At 36.3% G+C, this 24,834-nt stretch overlaps 1 protein-coding gene across 2 annotated transcripts in view; it reads right to left on the reverse strand.

Moving 5' to 3' along the window:
* Fig4 (FIG4 phosphoinositide 5-phosphatase) overlaps window positions 1–24,834 on the reverse strand; it is an 87,960-nt gene that overhangs the window by 16,698 nt on the left and 46,428 nt on the right. For both annotated transcript variants that reach the window (XM_033763418.1, XM_010630820.3), the window contains 6 exons: window positions 20,648–20,781; window positions 19,410–19,526; window positions 17,804–17,849; window positions 16,744–16,892; window positions 14,889–15,055; window positions 2,557–2,695 (listed from right to left, as the gene is read on the reverse strand). In XM_033763418.1, coding sequence (XP_033619309.1) covers window positions 2,557–2,695; window positions 14,889–15,055; window positions 16,744–16,892; window positions 17,804–17,849; window positions 19,410–19,526; window positions 20,648–20,781 — 752 coding nt within the window. The remainder of the gene's footprint in view (window positions 1–2,556; window positions 2,696–14,888; window positions 15,056–16,743; window positions 16,893–17,803; window positions 17,850–19,409; window positions 19,527–20,647; window positions 20,782–24,834) is intronic.

A 24,834-nucleotide genomic window follows, 5' to 3' on the forward strand; every position in this document is an offset into this window, starting at 1 on the left:
TATTTATATATTTTTTTTTTTTTTGGTACCGGGGATCGAACTCAGGTCCTTGCGCTTCCAAGGCAGTCACCAGAATCACTGAGCTAAATCCCCAGCCAGAAGGAGTACTTATGAATTCATTTCCGGATGCGAGCCTTATCCTGATTCCCATACCAGGTAACAACTCAACTAAATAAGAAAACTACAGGCCAACTTCTTTAATGAACAAACACAAAAATCCTCCAGAAGATACTGGCAAACAGAATATACGAAAACATCAAAGATCATACATCGTGATCAAGTAGATTTGATCCCAGTGATACAATGTTCAACACAAGGAAATAAAAAATGTAATCATGAAAATCACATGATCATCTCAGTAGATGTAGAAAAAAATCTTTGACAAAAGTCAACATTCATTCATGATTAAAAAACTGAGGAATATAGGTAATGAAAGTATTTATCTCAATCTGTTAAGTCATTTATGACAAACCTGCCACAATCATATTACAAGGTGAAAAGCTGAAAGCTTTCCCTCTAAAATCAGGTACACGACAAGAAGGTCCACTATCATTACTCCTATTCAATACAGTACTAAGAATATTAGCCAGAGCAACCAGGCAAGAGAACAAATGATCAGCGTATGTATAGGAAAGAAAAAAACGAAATGTTCTTGCACACCAATAATGAATCCACTGGCAACAAAATTAGGAAAACAGTATCATTCACAATAGCATCAAGACAAATTAAATATTTATGAATGAACATAGCTAAGAAGTGAAAGACCTCTATAACTAAAACTATAGTAGTCTAAAAAAGGAGATTTAAGAAGATATCAGAAAACGGAAATACCCTGTTCCTGGATAGACAGAATACATACTGTCAAAATGGACATACTTCCCAAGTGATATAAAGATTTAATACAATCCCAAATAAAAACATCAACTGCGTTTATCATAGAACTAGAGAAAATAATCCTAAAATTCATACAGAACCAGAAAAGATCCAGAAGAACAAAAGCAATCCTAAGCAAGGAGGTATCACAAACCTGGACTTCAAGTTAAATTTCAAAGCTACCATGATTTAAAAAAAAAAAAAAATCAGAGTGGCACAGAAGATTTAATGGAACAGAATAGTGGATGGTAAAATAACCTCAGGCTAATTCAGCCATCTGATCTTTTTTTTTTTTTTTTTTTGGTACCAGGGATTGAACCTAGAACCTTGTGCTTTCCAGGCAGGCACATAGGCACACTGCCCCTAGGCTAAATCCCTAGCCCTCAGCTATCTGATGTTTGACAAAAAAATATGATGGAGGAAAGATAGCCTTTTTAGCAAAGGGTGTTGGGAAAACTGGCTCTTCACATGCTGGTGGATTGAATCTAGATGCAAATCTCTCAGCATGTACTCAACTAAAATCTATCTAAATATTAAAACAGAAACACTTAACCTGCTGGAAGATAAAATAGGTAAAGCTCTTGAAGACATAGTTGTAGGCAAGAACTTTCAGAACCCCAAATGGACAAGAAATAACATTAAGAATCAACAAATGCAATTATCTCCAATTCAGAAGTTTCTGCACTGCAAAGGAATCAACCAACAGAGTGAAGAGAAAACCTAAACCTAAATACTGGGCAATGGGCCCTGTGGTGTCTGGGAGGCACTGTTGCAACGTGTACAGACTCTATGAGACCTGCTGTGTGACAGAAGAGCGCTCTGGGATTACCTGATAGTCACTATAGGCTTCTGAACTTAACGGAGTACACTTATGAGTAAGAACTGCTCAGGGGGCAAAGCTGCTGACATCAGGACACAGCTCCTCAGTTAAAACCGCTACAAAGCTTTTTCATTAAGTCCTCACCATGGCTTTGTGAGGTATCCCCAGCCATTTACATTTTGCAGATGGGGAGATGAGGCTCAGAGAGGTTAAAGAACTAGTCCAAATTCTCAAAACTGCCAATTCCACCTCAACTCTACCTATCCCAGACGCCTACCCAACAGAGCAACGTATTAAAATGCTTCAGGTGAACTGTTCACTTTTTTTTTTTTCCAAATCTTTTGAGAGTATTAACAGAAATTTAACAGTAACTAATCTATGCCCCTGAATGACTAGAGGAAGCCAAACTCTGTGATGGGGTGACAGGGACAGTTACTAGAGCCACTGCTGTGTGGTCCTGTCTTTACTCTGTGACCCAGAGGCGGCTGTGTTTCCCAGAGAAAAGAACAATGGAGTCACAAAGTAAACACTGCTTGAATGTCACACTTGAGAAAATGAAGATTAACTCCTTGAATCTCAGAGTTCTTAAGGGGTTCACATTTATAAAACACTAAAAAATGATGTTGCTGGTTTGGCATAGTGAAGCTACCCTTACGTTCAGTAATGAAGTTCTGAAATTTTATCTGTACCTTAGAAAAACACCAATTGATAATTACAATTTTACTAGCTGACTCTCAGGACATTAACAACAGTAAATTCACATCAAATGTAGTAAGAATGACGACTTTAGTCTGTGTGATTATTTCTCAAAAGGAAAAAGAAACCTTACAGTCAGAGCAATAGAAAAACCTGAGTTTACATACCTTCTTCTTGTTGGTAAAAGTTTCATGGTATTTTTGTGATGTAGATAAAAATCTGTTGGGAGTTCCCAGAGATGAGGTTTCCCATCAGTGGGATGGAAAACGCCCAGGAAGAGATTAATGGAATCTTGTCTATCTGCATCTACAAAGCAAAAATATGTATTTCAGAAAATTCATTACTGGTATAGACAATTCAGGAGAATATCTTCCCGGAAGAATAATGATACAAGTATGATTTCATAGTACTGAAAGGCAGCATTTATATGTCAAACTTCATACACATCACACAATTAAACAGACACTAAGCTTCAAGCAAAATTAAAAATCTTACTTCAATATGTTTCCTTTTTGTGTCATACTTCTCATAATGAATACATAGTGAACATAAACAAGTGTCTCTTGAAAATTAACTCTTAAAAATTCCCCTTAATACTTTAGTGACTAGTTTTATTTTCAAAATAAAAATTTACATCCTCATCATTTGTTAGTTTACCTTTAAAGATAAGTAAAGTTGTCAGAGATAAATGACCCAATTCCTGGACGTACTGTCTTGCACATTCTTGAATGAGTCTATTGCATAGTTTCCACTTTTAATTTTTCAAAAGATACGCTCCCTTTCTTTCACAGAGACAATGTTCACAACATTTTCTGGTCCTTTTGGCTATAAACCTGGCCCATTGTTTTTTTGTGGTTGACAGTGAAGACAAGGGCACTCGAATAACAACTCATTATAACTATTTCTACTCCAAAATTATTCTTTCAAGCTGTATTAATCTGAACTAATACAGCTGACCCTACGTAAGTTCTGTTTTCTCTTCCTTTTCCTGACTATATTTTGGTACATATAATAACGCCAAAGTAGTCTCATGAACCCTTTTACACTTCTACCTGGAGCCCTTTATTCACTCCCTTGTTTCCTTCTTCCCATTCCTTTTTTTAGGGGGGTACTGGGGATAGAACTTGGGACCTTGCGCTTGGGAGGCAGGTGGTGGAACCACTGAGCTAAATCCCTTGCCCCACTCCTTCTCATTCTTGAGTCCTGCATGCTCATGTTTATGGCAGATATAAACAATAGAAATAATAACTTCTTCCCAAAAGTCAGTGTAGAATAAAAGGGTGCCATAGTAGAAATGACTGCCTTTGGAATAAGATAACATTATCATAAAATCAAATTTCTTCTAACAGCTGCAGTAAGCATATACATCTGAAATTAGCATTGGGCTATTTTATCATTTCAAAAAAGCAAAAAAAAAAAATGTATATCAAACTACAAATTCCCGTTATTAGTATTCCAATAACACCTTTCAGGCCAAAAGTAATATGTAAAGGGGTATGTTTATATGCGGACATATTTACTGGCCTTTTTTCCACTTGTTGACAGAACATCAAGTATTATATGATGCAGACATTACTGCTCCAATTTACATCTCTACACATAATCAGAATGTAAACACAGGAAGCCTTCTACTGTATTTACATTCTTTATGGTCTTTGAATGGCCTTAAACACACTAAATAGCTCATTCTTTGTAGTGCCTCAAAATATCTCAACACCATCTAAAGAAGCTTTCTGTTTTCAGTCTTATTTTCAAGAGTTTCTTTCACCCTTTAAACCTAATAGCATCTTCCTTTAAATTTTAACAAGTATGGTAAAATGTAAGATGTGATAAACATAGCTGAGAAAAGGATATTCCCTCACAAGATCATAAAGAAGATTTCTTGAATGTACACTGTACCTATAACTTAAAACATATTCATAGTGTTATGGTCACCCACTTACAGCTTGGGCTGTAAGGTCACCCTGGTAAGCCCAAGGATCTTCTGGATACTTTTACTAGAAATAAGACAATCTTTTCCAGGAACACGGTAGTATCTTGAATATGGAAGCTTAAAACAGGTAGGCCCTCTGTAGTTGTAGATAATAAGTGGGCAAAATTATTCCCTATTTTTATACTCAGTGATACTTAGGTAGAAAAAAGAATATGAACCATTCATTCAAACAATTAAGCATTAACCACTTTTTTTTAATTACCAATACTTAAACAGATGAGCATTAACCACTTTTATTAACAATACTTAAACAGATCAGGTTTGAATATAAAATGTTTTGATTACACAAAATGTTCTAATATTGTTTGTGATAAAGTAGCCTCTGAAAGCAGTAACAGAAGGAAATATTATTCTGTAAATCACAGTGTGAACCCTTAGGGAGAAGAAACAAGTTAGACCCTAAGCTGCACCATATGTTGGAATAAATACTAGTTAAATAAAAAAAGGTACACATAACTTTAAAAGAAGCAAAAATGGTCAATGAACATACAAAAATCCAGCTTCCTTAGTTATCAAACAAGTGAAAATTTTGTATGTAAGTTGGCATGTTCTATCTACCAAGTTGAAAAATACTTTTCAAAATAAGCAGTTCCCATATTCAACCAATGGGAGTATTAACTAATACCTTCTGTAGGTAATTTGGCTAGATAAACCTATATAAAAGTCCTAAAAAAACACTTGTACTCTCTGATCTGACAAATACGCTTCTGTAATTTTCATAAGATCAAAATTATGCCAAAAAGCCTTTGTTCAAAGATGCTTATTTAGAAGAACCCTAGATATACATTACTAACTAAATTATGATGCTTCTGAAGAATAAGTATCAAAATGTAACTGAAAATCATGTTGTAGAAGAAATATTTAAGGACATAAAAATTATTCATATTGTATAAAAGGACAAAAAGATTCTAAGTACAAACCACATATATAGTCAAACCAGAGGATCATGGTCTCCTAAAGGTGAATCAGTGGTTATCTCTGGAAAGTGTCAATTATATGATTTGTTTGCAACCTATTCTGTACTTTCTATAATAAACATATATTAATTTATTAAATTAATTAATTCAAGAACTTATGATGCCCCATACTAGGAATATAAGACTGACAAAGACCTAGCTCTTAGGGACTAACAATTCACAGAAAGAAACAAATATCCACAAGTAAATAATGAAAGGGTGCTTTCAGAGGATGTAAATTCAGTGCAGAAAATAAGTGACATGAGAGGGGAAAGAGAAGAGAATCACACTTAGGTTGGGCAGATAGAGAAAAAGGTAGAGCCTGATATGTCCGAGAAAATAACATTTGAACTATGAGAATAAGAAGGTAATGGTCACACAGAGCTTCAAGACTGTGCTGCTTAGCCAGGGATTTAGTGCAGTGGTCCAGCTGCCTGCCTCCAAGCGCAAGGTCTTGAGTTCGATCTCTGGTAGTACCAAAAAACAAACAAACAAACAAAAATACTGTGTGCTGCCCAAGGAGAAGGAATGATCACAGAGGCCTAAGGTGGGAACAAGCTGAGAAGCTGCACCAACAGAAAGAACACCACAGAGGCTGGCAGGTAGTGGGATGGGAAAGAGCAACCAACCTATGTGAGGCAGAAGGAATCAGATTATACTAGGCCTTACGGGCCATGTGAGGAACTCAGTTTTAAATGCAATGGAAGTCTTGGAAGGGACTTTAAAAGGGGGAGTAGATTAGATGGGATCTGATTTAAATTTTTTAAAAATTCACTCTGGCTGCTGTGAAGAGCTAGAGATGAGTAAGGAGCTGCTGTAGTTGTCCAGGTAGGAAGCAATGGCTGTGACAAGCAGTGTGACAACATCAGGGATGAAATATAGCAGCAGATGCCAGACATTTCGGGTTCCCCATTATTCTTAGTAAGTTAAAATGGTCTCAGCATTCTCTTGTATGTTCTTTCAGTGGAGAGAAGAAAGAGAAAGAACTATAGCAGTACCTCAAAGCATGTCATAATGCTAGGAGATCCAGCTCACCACAGTTTTCTTTGAGCACGTCTTTTTGGGCATGGTATCTTTTTTGTTTTTTGTTTTAGTACCAGGGATTGAACCTGGGACCTTGCGCTTGAGAAGCAGGCGGCAGAACCACTGAGCTAAATCCCTGGCCCTGTGCATGGTATCTTTACCCTGTGAGCTTTTATTTTTATTTTTAAATCCCTGGGGAGGATATGATTGCTCTCCATGAATGTACAAACATGCACACGCACACACACACATATATTCACCACATTTAACATATACACTTTTGGTGTGAGTGTGTATGTATCCATCTATAGTGTAATTTATTATCTCTATAGAGGAAATCTATTATTAGTTATTGCAGGTAATCAGTTTCTATATAGGATTTTATTTTATTTTTGGTATCAGGGATCAAACTTGGGTCTTTGCACTTGCAAGGCAGGCAGTGGCACCACTGAGCTAAACCCGGCCCCCCATATGGGATTGTAATTTGATAAGCTCCAGTTAAAAAAAAAAAATCAAACTTATAAAATCTGCATTAAAAAAATAAAAAAGAAGACTTTTGGGAAGATGGCAGACTGGTAAGCAGCAATAAATTAGCCTATCCAAGATTTGGAATCCAGTTGCTGGAACACAAGAAATTGGGGCAGAAAAGGAGGGAGGTAAATTCCTGGGACCCAGGCAGGATCTGAAAGGCAAATTGGAGCCTAGAGAGAAACTGAAGAGTCAGACTAAAACACAGAAAAGGGACAGGGTAATCTGCACATTCTTTCTGGCTCCTGGGCAGGGAAAGGAAGATCGAATCTATAGAGACACAGTGAAAGTGGGAGACTCCAGAGGCATTCAGGGAGAAACACAACAGTGGATGTTGTGCACTACAATAGCTGGTGAGTGATTCTAGCCCAAACATCTGCCATATTCCTGCAGAGGGTAACTGGTCCATGCCATTTTCAGAAAGGGTCAACTGAATCTGGGACTCAGAGCAGCCACATGTTGGCTTCATCTCAGGGCTTCAAAGTTAAACTCCCACAGTAACTGGATGAAGATATCCACAACAGAAATACATGGTCATCCACAGTCAGGCTGGCAAGAGAAACTAGAATGTTATAGGTTAAATGACTCAGGCCCCATGCCCAGGACCAGAGCCTAGGTTCAACTTGAATTTCTGTGGATTTGAAAGTCTCAAACTGGCACACTGCCCTAATCCTACTGCTAGAGTGCTGGGATTATCCAGCACAAATCTGGAATCTAATTGCCTCCCTTGTATACCACTGAGAGCAGAATCACACCTTTAAAAAGACAGTGCAACAAAACTGTAGACCCCAGAAAATAACCATAGGGTTGAAATTACAAAGAAAATTCTCTTTTTTTCTTTGTTTTGGGGCTTTAAAAATTTTTTTTCAGTTGGTTTTTTTTTCATTGCTTGCTTTTTTTGGTGAGTGTGAACATTTTTTTTAAAAAAAGTTATTTTGTTCTGTTTTGTTCTTTTGTTTTCTCCTTCTTTCCTTCCCTTCTGTTCTCTCTACTGTTTGCTGAGGCTTGGGTAATCTTCCTTGCTTCTAATCTCTTTTACTTCTTTAATTTCTCTCTCTTCTCTCTCTTAAATTTTCTGTAGCTTGTGAGCATCAAATGAAAGACTTCTTAAAAGTAATAAGAAACCATGAAAAAATCAATCTAACAGCTGCTAGATGATGTAAAGAAGAATAATATAAGATTAACAGGAATCAATGAAGAATCAGAAAATAACACAGTGGACATAAAAAATTTTCCACAGAAGTTAATAGCAGAAAACTTTCCAAGCAAGGAAAAAGAATCTGACAGAGACAAGGGACTTATATAGGATCACAAATAGCCATTAACAGAAAAAAAGTCAAGGTATACAATAGTCAAGATTCCAGAAATGCAACACAAGAACAGAATATAAAAAACTGTTAGAGAAATGAAACAAATCACCTATAATGGAAAACTTTTCAAAATCACAGCAGAATTTTCAGTAAAAACTCTTAAGTCAAGGAGAAAGCTTTCAGCAAAGTATTTCAAGCCCTAAGAGAAAATCTCTGATCCAAATTGATGTACCATGGGCAGGGATTTAGCTCAGCGGTTTGGTGGACTTCCTTGTAAGCGCAAGGACTCAAGTTCAAACTCCAGTACCAAAAAAAAAAAAAAAAGAAAAACAAACAAACTGATGTACCCAACAAAACTATTTTTCAAAACTGATGGAGAAATAAGATACTTCCATGATAAAAAACAGCTGAAGAAATTAATGACCACCAAACCAGCACTCCAAAAAGTTATGAAGGGTATTTTAGAAAAAGATAACAATTCCATGAACCCCAACAGAATTAATCCACCAGTCACGGCAAGCAACTAAACTGAGGGAAAAGAAAGGGAATCAAGAGCACGAAAATTATATGACAAAGATAAGTCAATACATATTAGTTATAATCATCCATGCAAACGGTCTCAGTCTACAAATCAAAAGGAACAGACTGGCAAAATGGATCAAGAAACAAGATCCAACAATATGCTGCATACAAGAGACACGTTTAACTAAAAAAAAAAATTACAGAGGGTAAGTCAAATGATGGAAAATAATACTCCATGTGACAGGAACCTGAAAAAAAGCATGGTAGCTATTCTATTTGCAGACACAATGTATTTCAAGCCAAGACTGATCAAGAGAGACAAAGAAGGTCACTACATTTTGGAAGGAGAACAATCCAAGAGGAAGAGATAACAATCACAAATATGTGCAGCAAATAAGAGCACACCAATTATATAAAACAAATATTAACAGACATGAAAAATAAAATAAGCACAAATACAACTGTAGTGGGGGATCTCAACAACCCACTGTCACAAACATATCAACTAAACAAAACATAAGCAAAGAAATATCAGAGCTGAACCAAATCTCCGAACAAATGGAATAAGTAGATATCTACAGTGTCTCCCTCTACATTAGAATCTACATTCTTCTCAGTTGACATGGGACTTTTTCCTAAATAGACCATATACTACCTTATAGAACATGCTTATGTAAATACAAAGGCAATGAAATTATCTCATGTATATTATCAGACCATAGTGCAGCGAAACTGGAAAACAATGACAAAAGAAACCACAAAAACTGCATAAACACATGGAAATTAAACAACACCCTCCTGAACAACAAATGCATCAGAGATGAAATTAAAGAAGAAATTAGTTTGTATAATTAAACAATAATGCCAATAAAACACACTGGAGCTTATGGGACACAATGAAAGCAGTATTATGAAGGAAATTTATAACAGTGAATTCACACATCAGCGAAGTGAGCTCAAATAAACAACCTAATGTTGAACCTCAAGCTACTAGAAAAAAAAAGCAAGTTGTATGTGGGAGGAAATTATAAAAATCAGAGCAGAAATGAATACAACTGAGACAAAAAATATTACAAAAAAAATCAATGAATCAAAGGGTTGGTTCTTTGAAAGCTTAAATAAAATAGGCAAACCCTTAGCCAAATGTATCAAAAGAAGGAAAGAAAAGACCCAAATCCATGAAATTGGAAATGAAAAGGGTGAAATCACAACAGATCCTGAAGAAATGCAGAAGCTCATCAATACTTTAGGAACCTGTAGGCTAATAAGATGGAAACCACAGAAGAAACGAAAACATTCCTAGATACATATGAATTATTAAAGCTGAAGAAGATAAAAAATTCTAACCACCAAAATATCAGGCAATGAAATTGAAGATGTAATTTAAAACCTACCAACAAATAAAAGCTTGAGCCCTGATCACCTGATCAGTTCAAAGCTGAATTCTATAGGAACTTTTGAGAAGAGCTAATGCTACTACTCTCAAATTCTTTAATGAAACTGAAAAGGAAGCACTATTCCCAAAGTCAATCTTGGAAGAAAGTTTTACCCTGATACCAAAACCAGAGAAGAGTCCAGCCAAAAAAGACAACTATAGGCCAATCTCCCTAATGAACAAAGGTGCAGAAATTATTGATAAGAAACTGGCAAATAGAATGTAGCACATCATCAAGATTATACCCCATAACCAAGGTGGATAGTTTGATTTATAACAGGAATGCAGGGATGGTTCAACATATGCAAATCAATAAATGTAATACACTATATTTAGAGAGCTGAGGACAAAAACCACATGGTAATCTATCTATAGACTCAGAAAAAGCATTTCACAAAATCCAACACCCATTTGTGATAAAAATCCTACAGAAATAGATGGAATAGATGGTCTCCATCATATTCTGATAAAAGCCATCTATGACAATCTGACAGCCAACATTATAGTAATTGGTCAAAAACCAAAAGCTTTCACTAAAAAAATCATGAACAAGACAACAATGTCCACTACCACAACTCCTATTCACTATAGTTCTGGAAACACCAGCCAGAGAAATTAGACAAGAAAAAGAAAAGAAATATGGATAAGAAAGGAAGAAGTTAAATTATCATTATTTGCAGATGATAAGATACTCTACATAGAAGATTCCAAGGAGTCCACCAAGAGACTTCTAGATTTAATAACCAAATTCAGTAGATTAGTTGGATACAAAGTGAACACTCAAAAAACAACAGTCTTCTATCAACAGCCACAAATAACAAACTCACAGAAGAGAAATCAGGTAAATAACGCCTTTCACAACAGCATCAAAAAATTGAAATACTTAGGAATCAATCTCGCAAAGGAAGTAAAAGATCTTTACAATGAAAATGATAGTACCCCGAAAAGGAGATTGAAAAGGATATCAGAAAATGGAAAGATATCCCTTCCCTTTAGGTAAGAAGAACTAACATAGTGAAAATGGCCAAATTCTAAAATTGTCATACAGATTTAATGTAATCCCAATCAAAATAGCATACCTCACAGAACTACAGAAATCATTTCTAAAATTCATTTGTATTTAGATGAGTCTGAGAATAGCAAAAACAATTTTGGGAAACAAAGGAAAGGCAGGACACATCACAATCCCTGACTTGAAATTATATTACAGAGCTACTGTGATAAAAATAGCACGGTACTGGCAAAATTACAAACCTGAGCATCAATGAAACAGATCAAAAGATGCAGAAACAATGCTAAACACATCAGCAAGCCACTTTATCTTTGATAAAGGAGCCAAACACCTTCATTGGAAGAAGGATACTCTGTTTAACAAATGCTGCCAGAAAAACTGGATTTTTATATTCCAAAGACTAAAACTAGACCCATGCACTAAACTAAAATCACAATGGATCAAAGATCTAAATATTAAAACAAATACTAATCTGCTGAAAGCAAGAATAGGTCGAATACTTGAGGACATAGGAGTAGGCAAAGACTTCATGAACAAAACCCTGACTGCATGGGAAATACTACATAGAATCAGCTACTGGGACCTCATCTTATTAAAAAGCTTTTGCATTAAAAAAAAAAAAAAAAAGCAAAAGCTTTTGCATAGTGAAAGAAATCACCAACAGGGTGAAAAGAACCTAGAGAGTGAAAACATTTTAGCCAGTGGTTCCTCAGACAAAGATTAATAGCTAGAAGATACAAAGAATTGAAAAAAATCAGATTCCCCAAATTTAAAGACCCAATCCAAAAATGCGCATCTGAATTGAATACACACTTCTCATATGAAGAAGCAGAAATGGCAAATAAATACATTTAAAAATGTTCAACATCGCTGTTCTCTGGAGAGATGCAAATGAAAGCAATGCTGACATTCCACCTCACTCCACAAAGAATGGCCTTTATCAAGAAATCTACCAAAAACAAATGCTGGCAGGGTTGTAGGGAAAAAGGAACGCTTCTCCACTGTTGGTGGGAGGGTAAGCTGGTGCAACTGCTGTGGAAATCAGTGTAGAAGTTTCTCAAAAATGTAGGGTTAGAGGTTCCATGTGACCCAGCTATTTCCCTTCTGAGTATAATCCCAAAAGAATTAAAACTGTAATTACCACTGTGATACATGCACATCCATGTTTATAGCGGCACAGTTTGTAATAGTGAGATCTTGGAAACAACTCAAATGCCCATCAATTAATGAGAGGACAGCCATAAGGAAAGATAAATTTGAGACATTTTGAGGTAAATGGATACACCCTGAAACCATACTCTTAAGAGAAATAAATTGAACACACACACAAATACATATGGCATTTTCTCTCTGGCGTGAGAAACTGAAAGCATAAATAAGAACCACAAAGTATAACAGATACTGTGAAATAGGAAGAAATCGTTCAACATTATACTGAGTGTGAGATACTTCGTTAATAATTCAAAAAAGTACAGTATTACTAGGAAATAAGTTGAGAAATAGAATAATAAATGAACATATATTCTTGAAAGATCATGATACAGTGTACTTAAATTGCTGTATATTATCCTCACTATATGATATCTACTGCAATTTTAAAATAAGTTGTACACCCTAAAGATACCTTGCTTCTCAAAATGAGGATGTGTTTTAGCTGCACTACTCCATTTTTTTGGACCAGGGATTGAACTTGGGACCTTGAGTTTGCAAGGTGGGTAATGTGGGGGCACAACTGAGCTAAATCCCTAATGAATATTCTTTGTAGTAGCTCATCTTCCAGCTGATCCAAATTCTGCTTCACCTTTCCATAGATGCACGTTGGTTTCTCAGGACGAGCAGCACCTTTCAGTAGCATGCCTTTGTTTTTAAATTAGGTACAGCTATATATTCATTCTATCTTCTAGACTTATTAAAAACCTTGTTCATTAAGTGTCAGTAATGATCCCCATTATAGGACAATGATTACAGGACAAGGGCAGAATGCATGCCCTTTCCATGGGACAGTTATACATATTCATTCTATCTTCTAGACTTATTAAAAACCTTGTTCATTAAGTGTCAGTAATGATCCCATTATAGGACAATGATTACAGGACAAGGGCAGAATGCATGCCCTTTCCATGGGACAGTTATAAACCTTTGATATGGTGACACATATGCAGAGATAGATAGCCAGTTGTTGGCACAGGTCATATTACTGCTTCATATTCTCCTCCATTTTGTTAAATGGAGTCTCCCAAAAAAGGTGTTTTGAAGTTAGTCCAATATCTGTTTGGAAATAAGATCTTTGTTGATCTAATCAAATTCAGATACAACCACCATGGAATACAGCAGGCCTTGAATTCAGTATGACCAGTGTACCCCTAAGAAAAGGAGAGGGAGGCAGAGAGGTATGTGCCATGAAGAATGGGCTTGAGGGGAGAGTGCCCTGTACCCAGGAGCAGAAGAGGAAGTGTTGCCATGGCAAGTCAAGGAACACCAGGGATTGCCAGCAGCCACCATAAGCTACAAAGCAGCAGTACGAATTCTCCCTGTAAATTTCACAGCCAGCAATGCCCCGCTGACACTTTGATTTTAGACTTGTAGCTTCCAGAATTGTGAGACAATAAATTCAAGCCTTGGGCTGTGGCTACTTTGTTACAGCAGCTCACAAAAACTGAGATGGACTTTTCCTGGGTATGTGTGGGGCCTGTGATTTGCATCTGACCAGGGGCGCAAGGCAAAGATGATGGGACGTTACTACCTCACATTCTAAGACCTCACAGAAGAGGTAGCCTCTTTCTATAGATTGCTGTTTTGCCTGGCAAGAGGAAGCATGTTGCCATGAGTCCTAAGCCACATGGAACTAACCAGAGTCTGCCAACAAACACGTGAGTAGGGAGAGGGTCTTTCCCTAAAAGTTCTCTAAACTCATTTTTCTTTATCTGATTCAAGACCTGAAGACTCATGCAAATGATCACTGGGCACTCTTTTTATAAATTCTGTGAATAGGGATCTGTCTCTCAATCACTTTGCTCTGTGATATCCATTGTAGTGACAATGCCATCAGAATGGAGGCAGAAAAAGTAACATCACAACTACCTGTCACATTTAGTTTTTGTAAGTCATAAAAGTATACTTGTATGAGTTTAATGTTAAGGTTGCAATCCATTTTTAGTTTACAGTTAAATCCAATAATATTTATATTTTTAGACAACTATCAAGATACTGACTGTTATATGAAAAAAGTGACTGAGCACCATGAAACCAATTCATATATAAAGGGCAAGAAGAAATACAGGAGACAGAAGCTACAAAATCCAAGCATGTTTCATTAAGAACAAAACAACAAAAACTACACCTATAGGTGCCAAAATGCTAACATGCCTTATTTAAAATATAAAATATTTATTCACAAAAAACAAAACAAAACAAAAAAGTGGCCGGGTGTGGGGGTGCACGCCTGTAATCCCAGTACTCGGGAGGCTGACGCAGGAGAATCACTGTGAGTTTGAGACCTGCCTGGGCTACATAGTGAGTTCCAGGTTAGTCTCAACTACATAGTGAGACCCTGTCTCAAAAAAAGAAAAATAATTCATTCATCTTTTGAACAAATAGTTGTTGCGTGCTTTCTAAGTGACAGTTTTATATACATTTTAAAAATATTTAATTAAAGTACATGAATAAGAGGGAAGTGCACAGTATTGTTAGTTTCAGAAATATCTATTAGTCCAGAATTACCTGAAAAGGCATTGCTGTAGTATCTGGACAGAGTCTGCATGATGTCTTTGGAGTGCTGGGTCCACGGTGCTATCTTTCTGTAGGTTTTCACCCGATGAACAAGTTGAGAACCACCATACTGAAGGGACAGGGTATCGCCATGATCTTCATAGAGCTCCTCAAACAGCCTAAACAGGAGAAAAACTCACATTAAAGAATTTCACTAAAATGAAGGCACAAGTTATTCTCTTGTCCACAGACTCAGAACAAGCCTTTTACTTTAGGGATTCTTCTGAGCCTTGTCTTTCAAGTAGACTCTTCAACACCTTGAACATAAATGCAAGTGCAAGTCAACCAATCAATTCACTATCCATCCATATGTGTCTTTTTTAGGGAGCAGTTCTGGTGGTACGAGTTATTAAACTCAGTATCTTCAGCCCTTTTATTTTTTATTTTGAGGCAGGGTTTCACTAAGTTCCCCAGGCTGGTCTTCAGCTCGCTATCTTTCTGCCTCAGCCTCCTGAGTAGCTAGCTGGGACTATAGGCATGCAGCACTGCACCTGGAAAACTGTATTATATTTCATAATAATATGCCAATAAGATCACAGAAAACATCACCAAAAAACATAATCCATCAAACCCAGACCAAGCCTTTTCTAACCATATTAGAAGAGTCCTGACACTCTGCAGCCTGCTAGATCAATTCATCTCCATGACAGAATTCTGTTCCCCTTGAATTGTCTTGGAAAAGACATGCTCCTGTTGTAGATGGTACACTACTCTATTCAGGCTTGTGTAACAAAATATGATAAACTAGGTAGCATATAAATATCAAATATTTCTCAAAAAAATGGAGTTTGGAAAGTACAAAATAAAGGCATCAGCAGTGTATGGCATATCAGGTGAGGGTCCACTTCCCAGTGCAGAGATGGCACCTGCTAGTTGTGTCCTCATATGATGGAAGGGGCCAGCTGGCTCTCTGTGGCCTCTTTTTAAAATGGCACTGATCCCAGGGATGAGGGTCCTGCCCTCAGGTTTATCAATTCCCAAAGGACTGACCTCCTAATGCCATCACTGTGGGTGACGGCTTCCAATTTTTTGTTGTTGTTGTACTTAGGATCAAACCCAAGTCCTTTGCACTGAGCTGTATCTCCAGCCCTTATTAAACAATTGTTTTCCTTTTTAAATTTTGAGACAAGATATTCCTAATTTGCTAAGTTACCCAATCTGGGCTCAAACAGTCAGCATAAAAATTTGAGGGAGACACAAACATTCTGACTGTAGTAGACAGACAAACTATGTCTTTTCATAGATATATGTACATATATAAAACCTGTGTTTCTTTGTGTGCCCATTAATATTTTCAATGCAGTGCTATCTGTGGATCTGGTCACATGTAGGCTGTTTCATTTCCTCAGCTGAGCCTTTATGAAAATCTCAGAAAAACATTAAAAACTGTCATTTTACTTTCATACAGTGTCACAGAGTCAATGGACAGTTAGTAAATAGTAATCGCTACTGAAGAATCAATCTTTCATGTCTTTACATCTTGTAGCTTTAGTTAAAAATGTATGAAGCCACAGGCTCTTGTCACCTGGATTTTTTTTTAACCCACTAGTTTGTCTAAGCACTTTGTATTTATCTAGAGAAAGTTTACTGATAATTAAAACAAACACACAAAAAAGTTAAAACCAAAACCATAGAGAAGATACAGAAATCTTTTTAAATGGAAATATTTATTACAGAATTAATTTGAACACTATCTTCTGACAACATAGTCTTTGAGAAGATAAGTAGATGAGTTCATAAATTCCTTATAAATAATCAAGTTTCTTTCTGTCATTGCTGGCATTCAAACAGCCAAAATAAGGCTTACCTAACAGCATCTGTATCAAACTGTAGATTAGGTTTGTCGATCAATCCCAAGGAATACAGCTGGTAAGCCAGCGCACATTTTCCCACCATAAACTGCGCTGTGTTGGTGCGATCTAAACAGTCCACACAGTTGGTTCGAAGAATGCCAGTCTAAAGAGAAATGCTAAAGGTTTTCAATCATTATTCAATCAACACTACTTCGTATTACACGAGAATGCTTTTATTAAAGAAACAGAAGAAAGACTGTGGGAAAATATTATTTCTCAGCAAAGTGAAAGGTTAAAATAATAAATTCAATCTCTGGTGTTAAAAAAAATAAAAAATAACAAACAACATCTAAAAATTATATAAGATTAAATTTGCTGTTTACTTATTGCCATAATAGCAATGATAAATCTAATATACATGCATACATATACATGTATATATACATATACATGTATATATACATGTATATATACATATACATGTATATATACATACATGTATATATACACATACATGTATATATGACTACATATATGACTTTAGTTCTTTGAAAGCTTAACAAGATAAAACGGTAACATTTACCAATTAGTAAAATACTGTGTGGACTTTTTCTGATATATTTCCTTTATTGTACAAACTAGTCAATGGTTAAAGCTATATCATTCTTAAAGCACTGTTAACAAATATAGTGTAAACTGGGTTGTTTTCCAAAGTTGTTCTGATTTATTCTTTTCACATTCCTATTTGTGTTTCTACTTCCAATAATGAAACTTAATATACAGAAAAATTCATAAGCCATATTACTTTAGCTACACATCTTTCAGTAAGATTTAAATACTAGGAAAAGGCTTTTAAATGAGAACCAAGACCTGTCATGTAAAGGTACAAGAGCCCTATAATGCATATAACTGTACTGTATGCCTAACATGTACCAATAAACTCAATTAAAAAAATCATTAGCAAGGAATTAATAATTCTGTATTAATTAAGGTGTTATCTCTCTTCAGTTGCTTACAGAAAACACACATTGTGTATACAAATTTTATTAATTATGAATATATTTTCAGCTGTACCTGTAGGCGACCAGTGGGTATCACACATCCTCCTAGTTCATTCCACCTGTGTTTAAAAATAAGTATTATAAAAGTTCTTCAGATCTGAAGGTACCTGGGCAGCCAGCTGATTCTGCACTCTCATTCTTGGAGGTGAGTGAACAGGCAAACAATTGAGATAGGCTGCTCACCACGTTCTTCTCACAAAAGGTGCGTGTGAATGATGCCGGTACCCTGAACTCTGGCACTTTGCCACCAATGTTTAACCAGTCTACAAGCTCATTTCCTGTTACACAGGGTACTTTTCTAATAAAACATCCCATGCCTTAGCTTTCTCCACTAGATACTAGGATTTTCTACCTCCTCCAGCATTTCTTTACAAAGGCTTTGTTCCATTCTTGTGCAATCTGTCTTTGCACAGTTCCTTTTAGAAACTACCTATTTTCCCCAAATGGATGGCAATATGTTATACAATACTGTCACGATACTAACATTTTACTTAAATTTTTTACAAGAAGGTGCTAGGCAGATATTAGCTATTCTAAGAAAGGCCTATTTACAAGGATGGCCCTTGGCTGGCACCTGGAACCTTGGATTTGAGGACAGTTCTGCCATTTGCGGAACTGATAAGTAGCTCATAGTGCCTCAATTATTTGTAGAAACAGCACAGCTTTTGCTGAATATCTGCTTTCCTTGGGGAGTCTGCAATTTTGACACATGCCTGGAAGAGGCTATCTTGAAGACTAGGTTCCAACTAATCAGCTTTCCTGCCTGGCAGCCCTGTATAGATACCATCAAAGATGCCATCAGAACTTGCTTGGAGGGGAACTGTGTTCTATGCAACTCCACTGGAAGACGACTCTGGAAGCTTATGCCTAGTTTTCTCTGGAATTTGTCCCTCATATCTTTTTCCTTTACTAATTTCACTTCATATCCTTTCCACATAGCAAGTTACTTTCAGAGTACAATAAGAAGTTGAGTCCTCTGAGTTCTAGAAGTACTGAACCTGGGAACCTAGGAATAGTTACGGGGGCCGAGTCACAGATGGACTAACATTCAAACTACAACAATGCAAACTGTAACAAACTAATTACTTCCAAAGGTATATACTAATTGCTTTTAGGTTTTTATTGTTTGCCTGTTGTAGTTAACTATGTTAATTAAAAACAAAAGGCTGAAAATATATTGATCCTTTACAAGGCATAGATCCTTGATCTGAAAAAGCTCAAAAAGTAGTAATGAAGATTTGTGAGCACGCAATTATAAATAATAGCTAGTTTTCATAAAAATACTAATGTTTAAGCCAGCATAAAAAATTCCCGATCCTACTAATTATGGAACAACAGTATTCACTGTTGAAAAGTTTATCTTACAAACATATTTTATTCCATGTTTCTCTCACAAAGCAGAAGCTCAGCCCCCACAGCCTCCATCCCAGTTTACATAGCCACTAGACGAATCGCAGGCCCACAGTGAACATTTAGTATCACACCTGCCTATGTTGGCAGCTTGCCTCCTCAAAGTACTAACTTCATCCACCTACCAAGTAGTACAGACTATTCAGAGGTAGAATATTGTTGTCTGTAAGAACAAAATCTTGGTCTAAAGCCTTTAAATCTATACTTACTTTTCATCTGGCCTTAAAATGCTACAGTAAGAGTCAGGGCGGTTTACAAAGAAACCTGTTTTCTTCACCACACTTTCTGCAATCACATTCAGTCGATCAAGAACATTGCACAGCTTGCTGGGGAAAGAAGAAAAAATGGACAAGTGAGAAGAACCTAAATTCTAATACATATTTACTCTCATAATTTAAAGCAAATAAATTCCAAAGCAATTATATTCTTTTTTTTTTTTTTAAAAACTCTTGGCTTGACTTAACAGGAACACTGTAATAATTAATGTCAGAAACATAGTGTGTACTTAACAACTAACAACATTTGATGCAGCAGAGACCTACAGGACTTGTCACTGAGTATCACATATTGGCATTCCGTAATCTTGGAAAAGGCCTTCCCCACAAAAGCTTTTTCCAAAGTGTTTCGCTGCTGAAGAGTTGTCAATCAAGTCAGTAAATGACTTTCATAAAATGACTGCGTCAAGGGCACCACACACAGTATGAACGGCAGAGGAAGAAAAAAATTAGGAAATAAATTAATATTAACTGGAACAATCAAAATCCATAAAATCTGGCAAAATATGTGTGTCTAACTAGATAAAATACTTTAGAAAAAGCACTATGAGTCAAGTACAAAACAATATGGGTAACATTAAAAAAATTTTAAATATACTTGTGCTTATATAATGCATAGCAAATGAATGAAAGATCTAAAGAACGTTCCTTAGAAGAGATGAGTTTGAATCGCATCTTGACCAATAAAGGGGAGGGGGTATCCCACGGAAGGTGAGCCGCAACAGGAACAAAGGCTCAAGAATGGGACCTTGGCTGGGACATCTGGGGCAGAGAATAAAGATTTGATTTTCCGGAACAGAAACGTTATACATAAAACATTATTACATTCTGGAAGCAACAAGATGACAAGGCTGTAACATTACACTAAGGAGCCTAGACTTACTATGAACAGTCAGGAGTTACTATAGGGCAGGCTGACAGAATGAAACAGAAAAAGGAAACTAAACCCTTTAAGAATGGTAGCGATGTTCGGAAGTGACTAGATTCTTCAAACAGAATTCCCAAATAGCATAAATAGGCAAAAAAATTTTTTAATCAATTCATTTAAGCACTGGAAAGAGCCCCTTAGCAGGTTTATGAAGGAAACTCAAAGAGTAACATTCATTTTACCAGAGACCTGCAATCTGTTACCACAAAAAGAACTGTCACAAGCAGACAAGAGCACTACTCACCTTTTGGTGTACTTGGCCATATCCCAAGGAATGTAGACAATGGTGTGCTCAGGAGGCAAAAACTGATTAAGATAGGTCACAGCAGCAACTAGTTCTTCACTTAGAATTCTTTCATGCTTTCTTTTCTCTCTCTCCTTTGTGAAACAAAAAAATTATTTAAAAAAATTTAAATGTAAACACATCAGCTTAATTTCCTTAAGTCAGAAGGACAATCTTTAAACAGTTTTACTTCTTACCCAAAGACAGAAAAGCTCAAATCTCAAATATGAAACCTATCTACTAAAATGAAAATAATACACATCTTTCATTAGAGTCAACAGACAATGAGCACTTGCTAGGCAGGCTCGGCACCACTGACCTACGTCCCTCAAGAGCTTTCAGATGCTGAAGATAACAGATTTTCCCCAGCTGAATTCCCTGCAGCCTCCAGACACCCAGCTCACCCCACCTGGGCCCAGCCCACACACCCCACAGCCACTCCCACAGAGGAGACGCTCCCCACCCTAGGGCCTCCAACCACCACCACCTGAGGCCAGTGAGAGATCAACTGGATCTGGCTGGACAATCTCTAAACTAATCTGCAGAGCAGAGTACTCCCATAGCCTTTCAAAAACCCTGAGAGGAAAGAGGGCAGGTGTGTTCTTCCTATTAAAAGTGGCAGAAGGTCTGTCTGCATCATGGGGTTATGCAGCTAGCTGAGATCAGGGGTCTTGCATCCTAGCTCTGTCTGAGCCCCCATCCTAAATGGTAAATATACTATATTGAAAAGTTTGTTCACTGCAGACATGTTTTGGACTACTTCTTGATTTCAATTTAATTCAAATGGTTTAAAGGTGATAGACTAGTGACTAACACAGGTGGTCAGTTTCCAAGTCGTGCTTCATCATATTATGTTGCTGATTGTATCAGCTGGGATAAAGGATTGTGGTTGATTCGATGAACTGTTTTCTCTGATGTTATGAAGATGAGAATGTCCGTGGGTTGTTACAGACCCAGAAGCTAGGGCACAACTATATCAAGAAGATTTGGGTGATAACCCAGAGATTAAACCAAGGACAGCCCGACAACAAAAATAAAAATGAGAAAACACTTAAGCAAGACACAAAGACAGACTTCCAGTTCACCAATGGCAAACACTAGGGCAAATGAGGATGAAAAGGCCAACAGTGAACCACCAGGACACCCTGAACTCAAAACACAGGAAGTAACAAAATAGATCAATCAGGCTCTAGAAAAATTCAAACAGAAATAATTTCCCAAAAAACCATAAAGATGGTGAGCAAAATAAAAGTCATGATTTGAGACTCTAGAACAGAAACTGACAAAAAAATAGATGAGCTCAGGACCACGATAGAAGCCATGAAGGCCCAGCATAAGAAAGAAATGGAAACAATAAACGTCCAACACAGGAAAGAAATGGAATCCATAAAACAGATTCAAGCAGATATCCAGGAGATTATAAACACTCCATTGAAAGAGTACGCAACAGAATAAAAGAATGTGAAGATAGAATCTCAGATATAGAAGATAAGATTGCAGTCAGTGACCATGAAAAGAGAGGTCTCTTAAAAACAGTAGGGGATCATGAGAAATCGATCCAAAAACTCCTAGATGATGCAAAGAAGAATAACATAAGACTGATAGGAATTCATGAAGTAGCAGGAGAAAATACAACTGACTTAAAAAAGCTGTTCGCACAATTAATGACAGAAAACTTCCCAAAGAGAGGGGAAGAATTTGACATTCAGATTACTGAGGCATATAGGACCCCAACTAGCTACAATTAAAAGAAAATCTACACCTAGACATATAATAATCAAGACCCCAGAAACCCAACAGAAGAACAAAATACTAGAAGCAGTAAGAGAAAAGAAACAAAACACATGCAAAGGAAAGCCCATCAGAATCAAAGCAGACTTTTCAACACAAACCCTCAGGTCAAGAAGAGCCTGGAGTGAGGTATTTCAAGTACTAAAAGAGAACAACCTCCAACCTAGACTGATGTATCTGCAAATCTCTCTTTCAAAATGGATGGGGAAATAAGATACTTCCATGATAAAGGACACCTGAGAAACTACAAGACTACCAAACCAGCACTACAAGCAATTCTAAGCAACATCCTAGAAAAAGACAATGAAGGTAACAACACCATGAGGCCCAACAGAGCAAATCAAATAGGCAAGGCAAGAAACGAAAAGGAGAAGGTGAAAAAGTAAAAAGAGTCAACAAAAAGGCCAATAACATGACAATAATAAGTCAGTACATATCAGTTATAACCATCAATGTCAATGGCCTCAACTCACCAATCAGGAGAAACAGACTGGCAGAATGGATTAAGAAGCAAAATCCAACAATATGTTGTATACAAGAAACACACCTAGTGCAAAAAGAAGCCCACAGACTGAAAGTGAAAGGATGGGAAATAATTCTTCATGCAACAGGAGCCCAGAAAAAAGCAGGGGTAGCAATCTTACTTGCAGACAAAGTAAATTTCAAACCAAAACTGATTCTAGTATTAAAGATGCAGGACAGTACTGTATCATACCTCTGTGAATGTAAAATATCTTGTACCTGCTTTATGATACATAGTAGTGACTGTGCTTTATCAAAGCTATTTTTAATGATGTTACTATAGAATATTCTCTTTCTAGATGATGATTAAGATGCTAATTTAAAAAAAAAAGGGTGCCAGGTACCACAACAGTAATAGAACTTTGCTGTTTTCTGGGTATTATTCTTTTCTTTGTATTTTTAATGGAGTGTGCTAAATGTCTGTAATTTTGTTCAGATGACTGCAGAACCTGGAAAAGTTGCTGCTGCTGTTGATGCATAACATACTGCTATTATTGGTCTTTTTATATAAATAAATAAATAAATATATATATATATATACACACACATACACATATATATACATATATATATATATAATTTGAATTTTTGGAAACTTTAACTGTGCTGTCAACTTTGGAAAAAGTTATCCCAGTTTACTGTGTTGAGTTGGCATTGTACAGAAATTAACAGCCATATTGGTCTAGAAATGTTCATTTTTTTCCCATTTGTACAGGGGTAGCACACTGTATTAAATAAGTAAGGTCATATCTACGTGGGTTTGATTACAGAAACTAATAAAGTATTGTCTAAATAATGAAAAAAAAAGAGTAATATAAGACTATAAGAGCAAGAAGCAATTTAAATATGCTCAGGGACCATTTTCATCTTCAGAATTAAGGATTATTTTAATTTTACATCATTGCCTTTTCTCTTTTACTTTCCTTTTATATTTTTCACAAATTTTCATCTTCAGAATTAAGGATTATTTTAATTTTACATCATTGCCTTTTCTCTTTTACTTTCCTTTTAGTTTTATCATTTTAGGATTCCTTATTTTTAATTTTCATGCAGAGATTTCTTTAACTGATCATTATAATTATGCATAAAGTCACAGATTAGTCATATTTTGCTGAATCCTAGAGTTCTAAATTATTCATTCTGACTGTTTTTAGATTAGTTTATCCGAAAATTTCCAGTTTACTGTTGTTTTTTTATTTTGTACAAATAAGGCAGAGTTAGAAAAGAAAGGACATATAGAGATACCTCAAAGAGCTGGGACTAGAGGTTCCATTTGACCCAGCCATCCCTCTCCTGGGTATCTTTCCAAAAGAATTAAAAGAATCATACCACAGTGATATATGCATACCAATGTTTATAGCGGCACAGTTTGTAATAGCTAAAACTTGGAAAGAGCCCATTTGCTCATCAGTTGGAAACTGGATAAAGATGATGTGGTTTTTCTATAAAATGGAATACTACTTAGCCATAAAGAATGAGAAATTAGATTCATTCACAGGAAAATGGATACATATTAGGATATACTCTTATGTGAAATAAATAAGCCACACATGTGTAAATACTGAATAGTTTTTCTGGTGTGAAAACTATAATAGTACACAAGATCCTAATGAGATAATTAATAATGTGAAATAGGAAGTAAAGGGCTAAAGGTGTAGGGAAAGTGGGAAGGGTGGGGGAAAGGTAATAAGGGAGAGGAAAAAATGTGAGAAAACGAAAAAATGTAAATAAAGTGTTTGTAAATGGGGAGGGGAGGAGGGGGTGAAGGGAGGGCAGGGACAAGGGGAAAAAATAAGAATCAAGACCTGTCATGTAAAGGTACAGGATCCCAACAA

Source organism: Fukomys damarensis, unplaced genomic scaffold (assembly GCF_012274545.1).
Source record: "Fukomys damarensis isolate Sample0158 unplaced genomic scaffold, DMR_v1.0_HiC HiC_scaffold_14, whole genome shotgun sequence".
NCBI classification, from domain to species: Eukaryota; Metazoa; Chordata; class Mammalia; order Rodentia; family Bathyergidae; genus Fukomys; species Fukomys damarensis.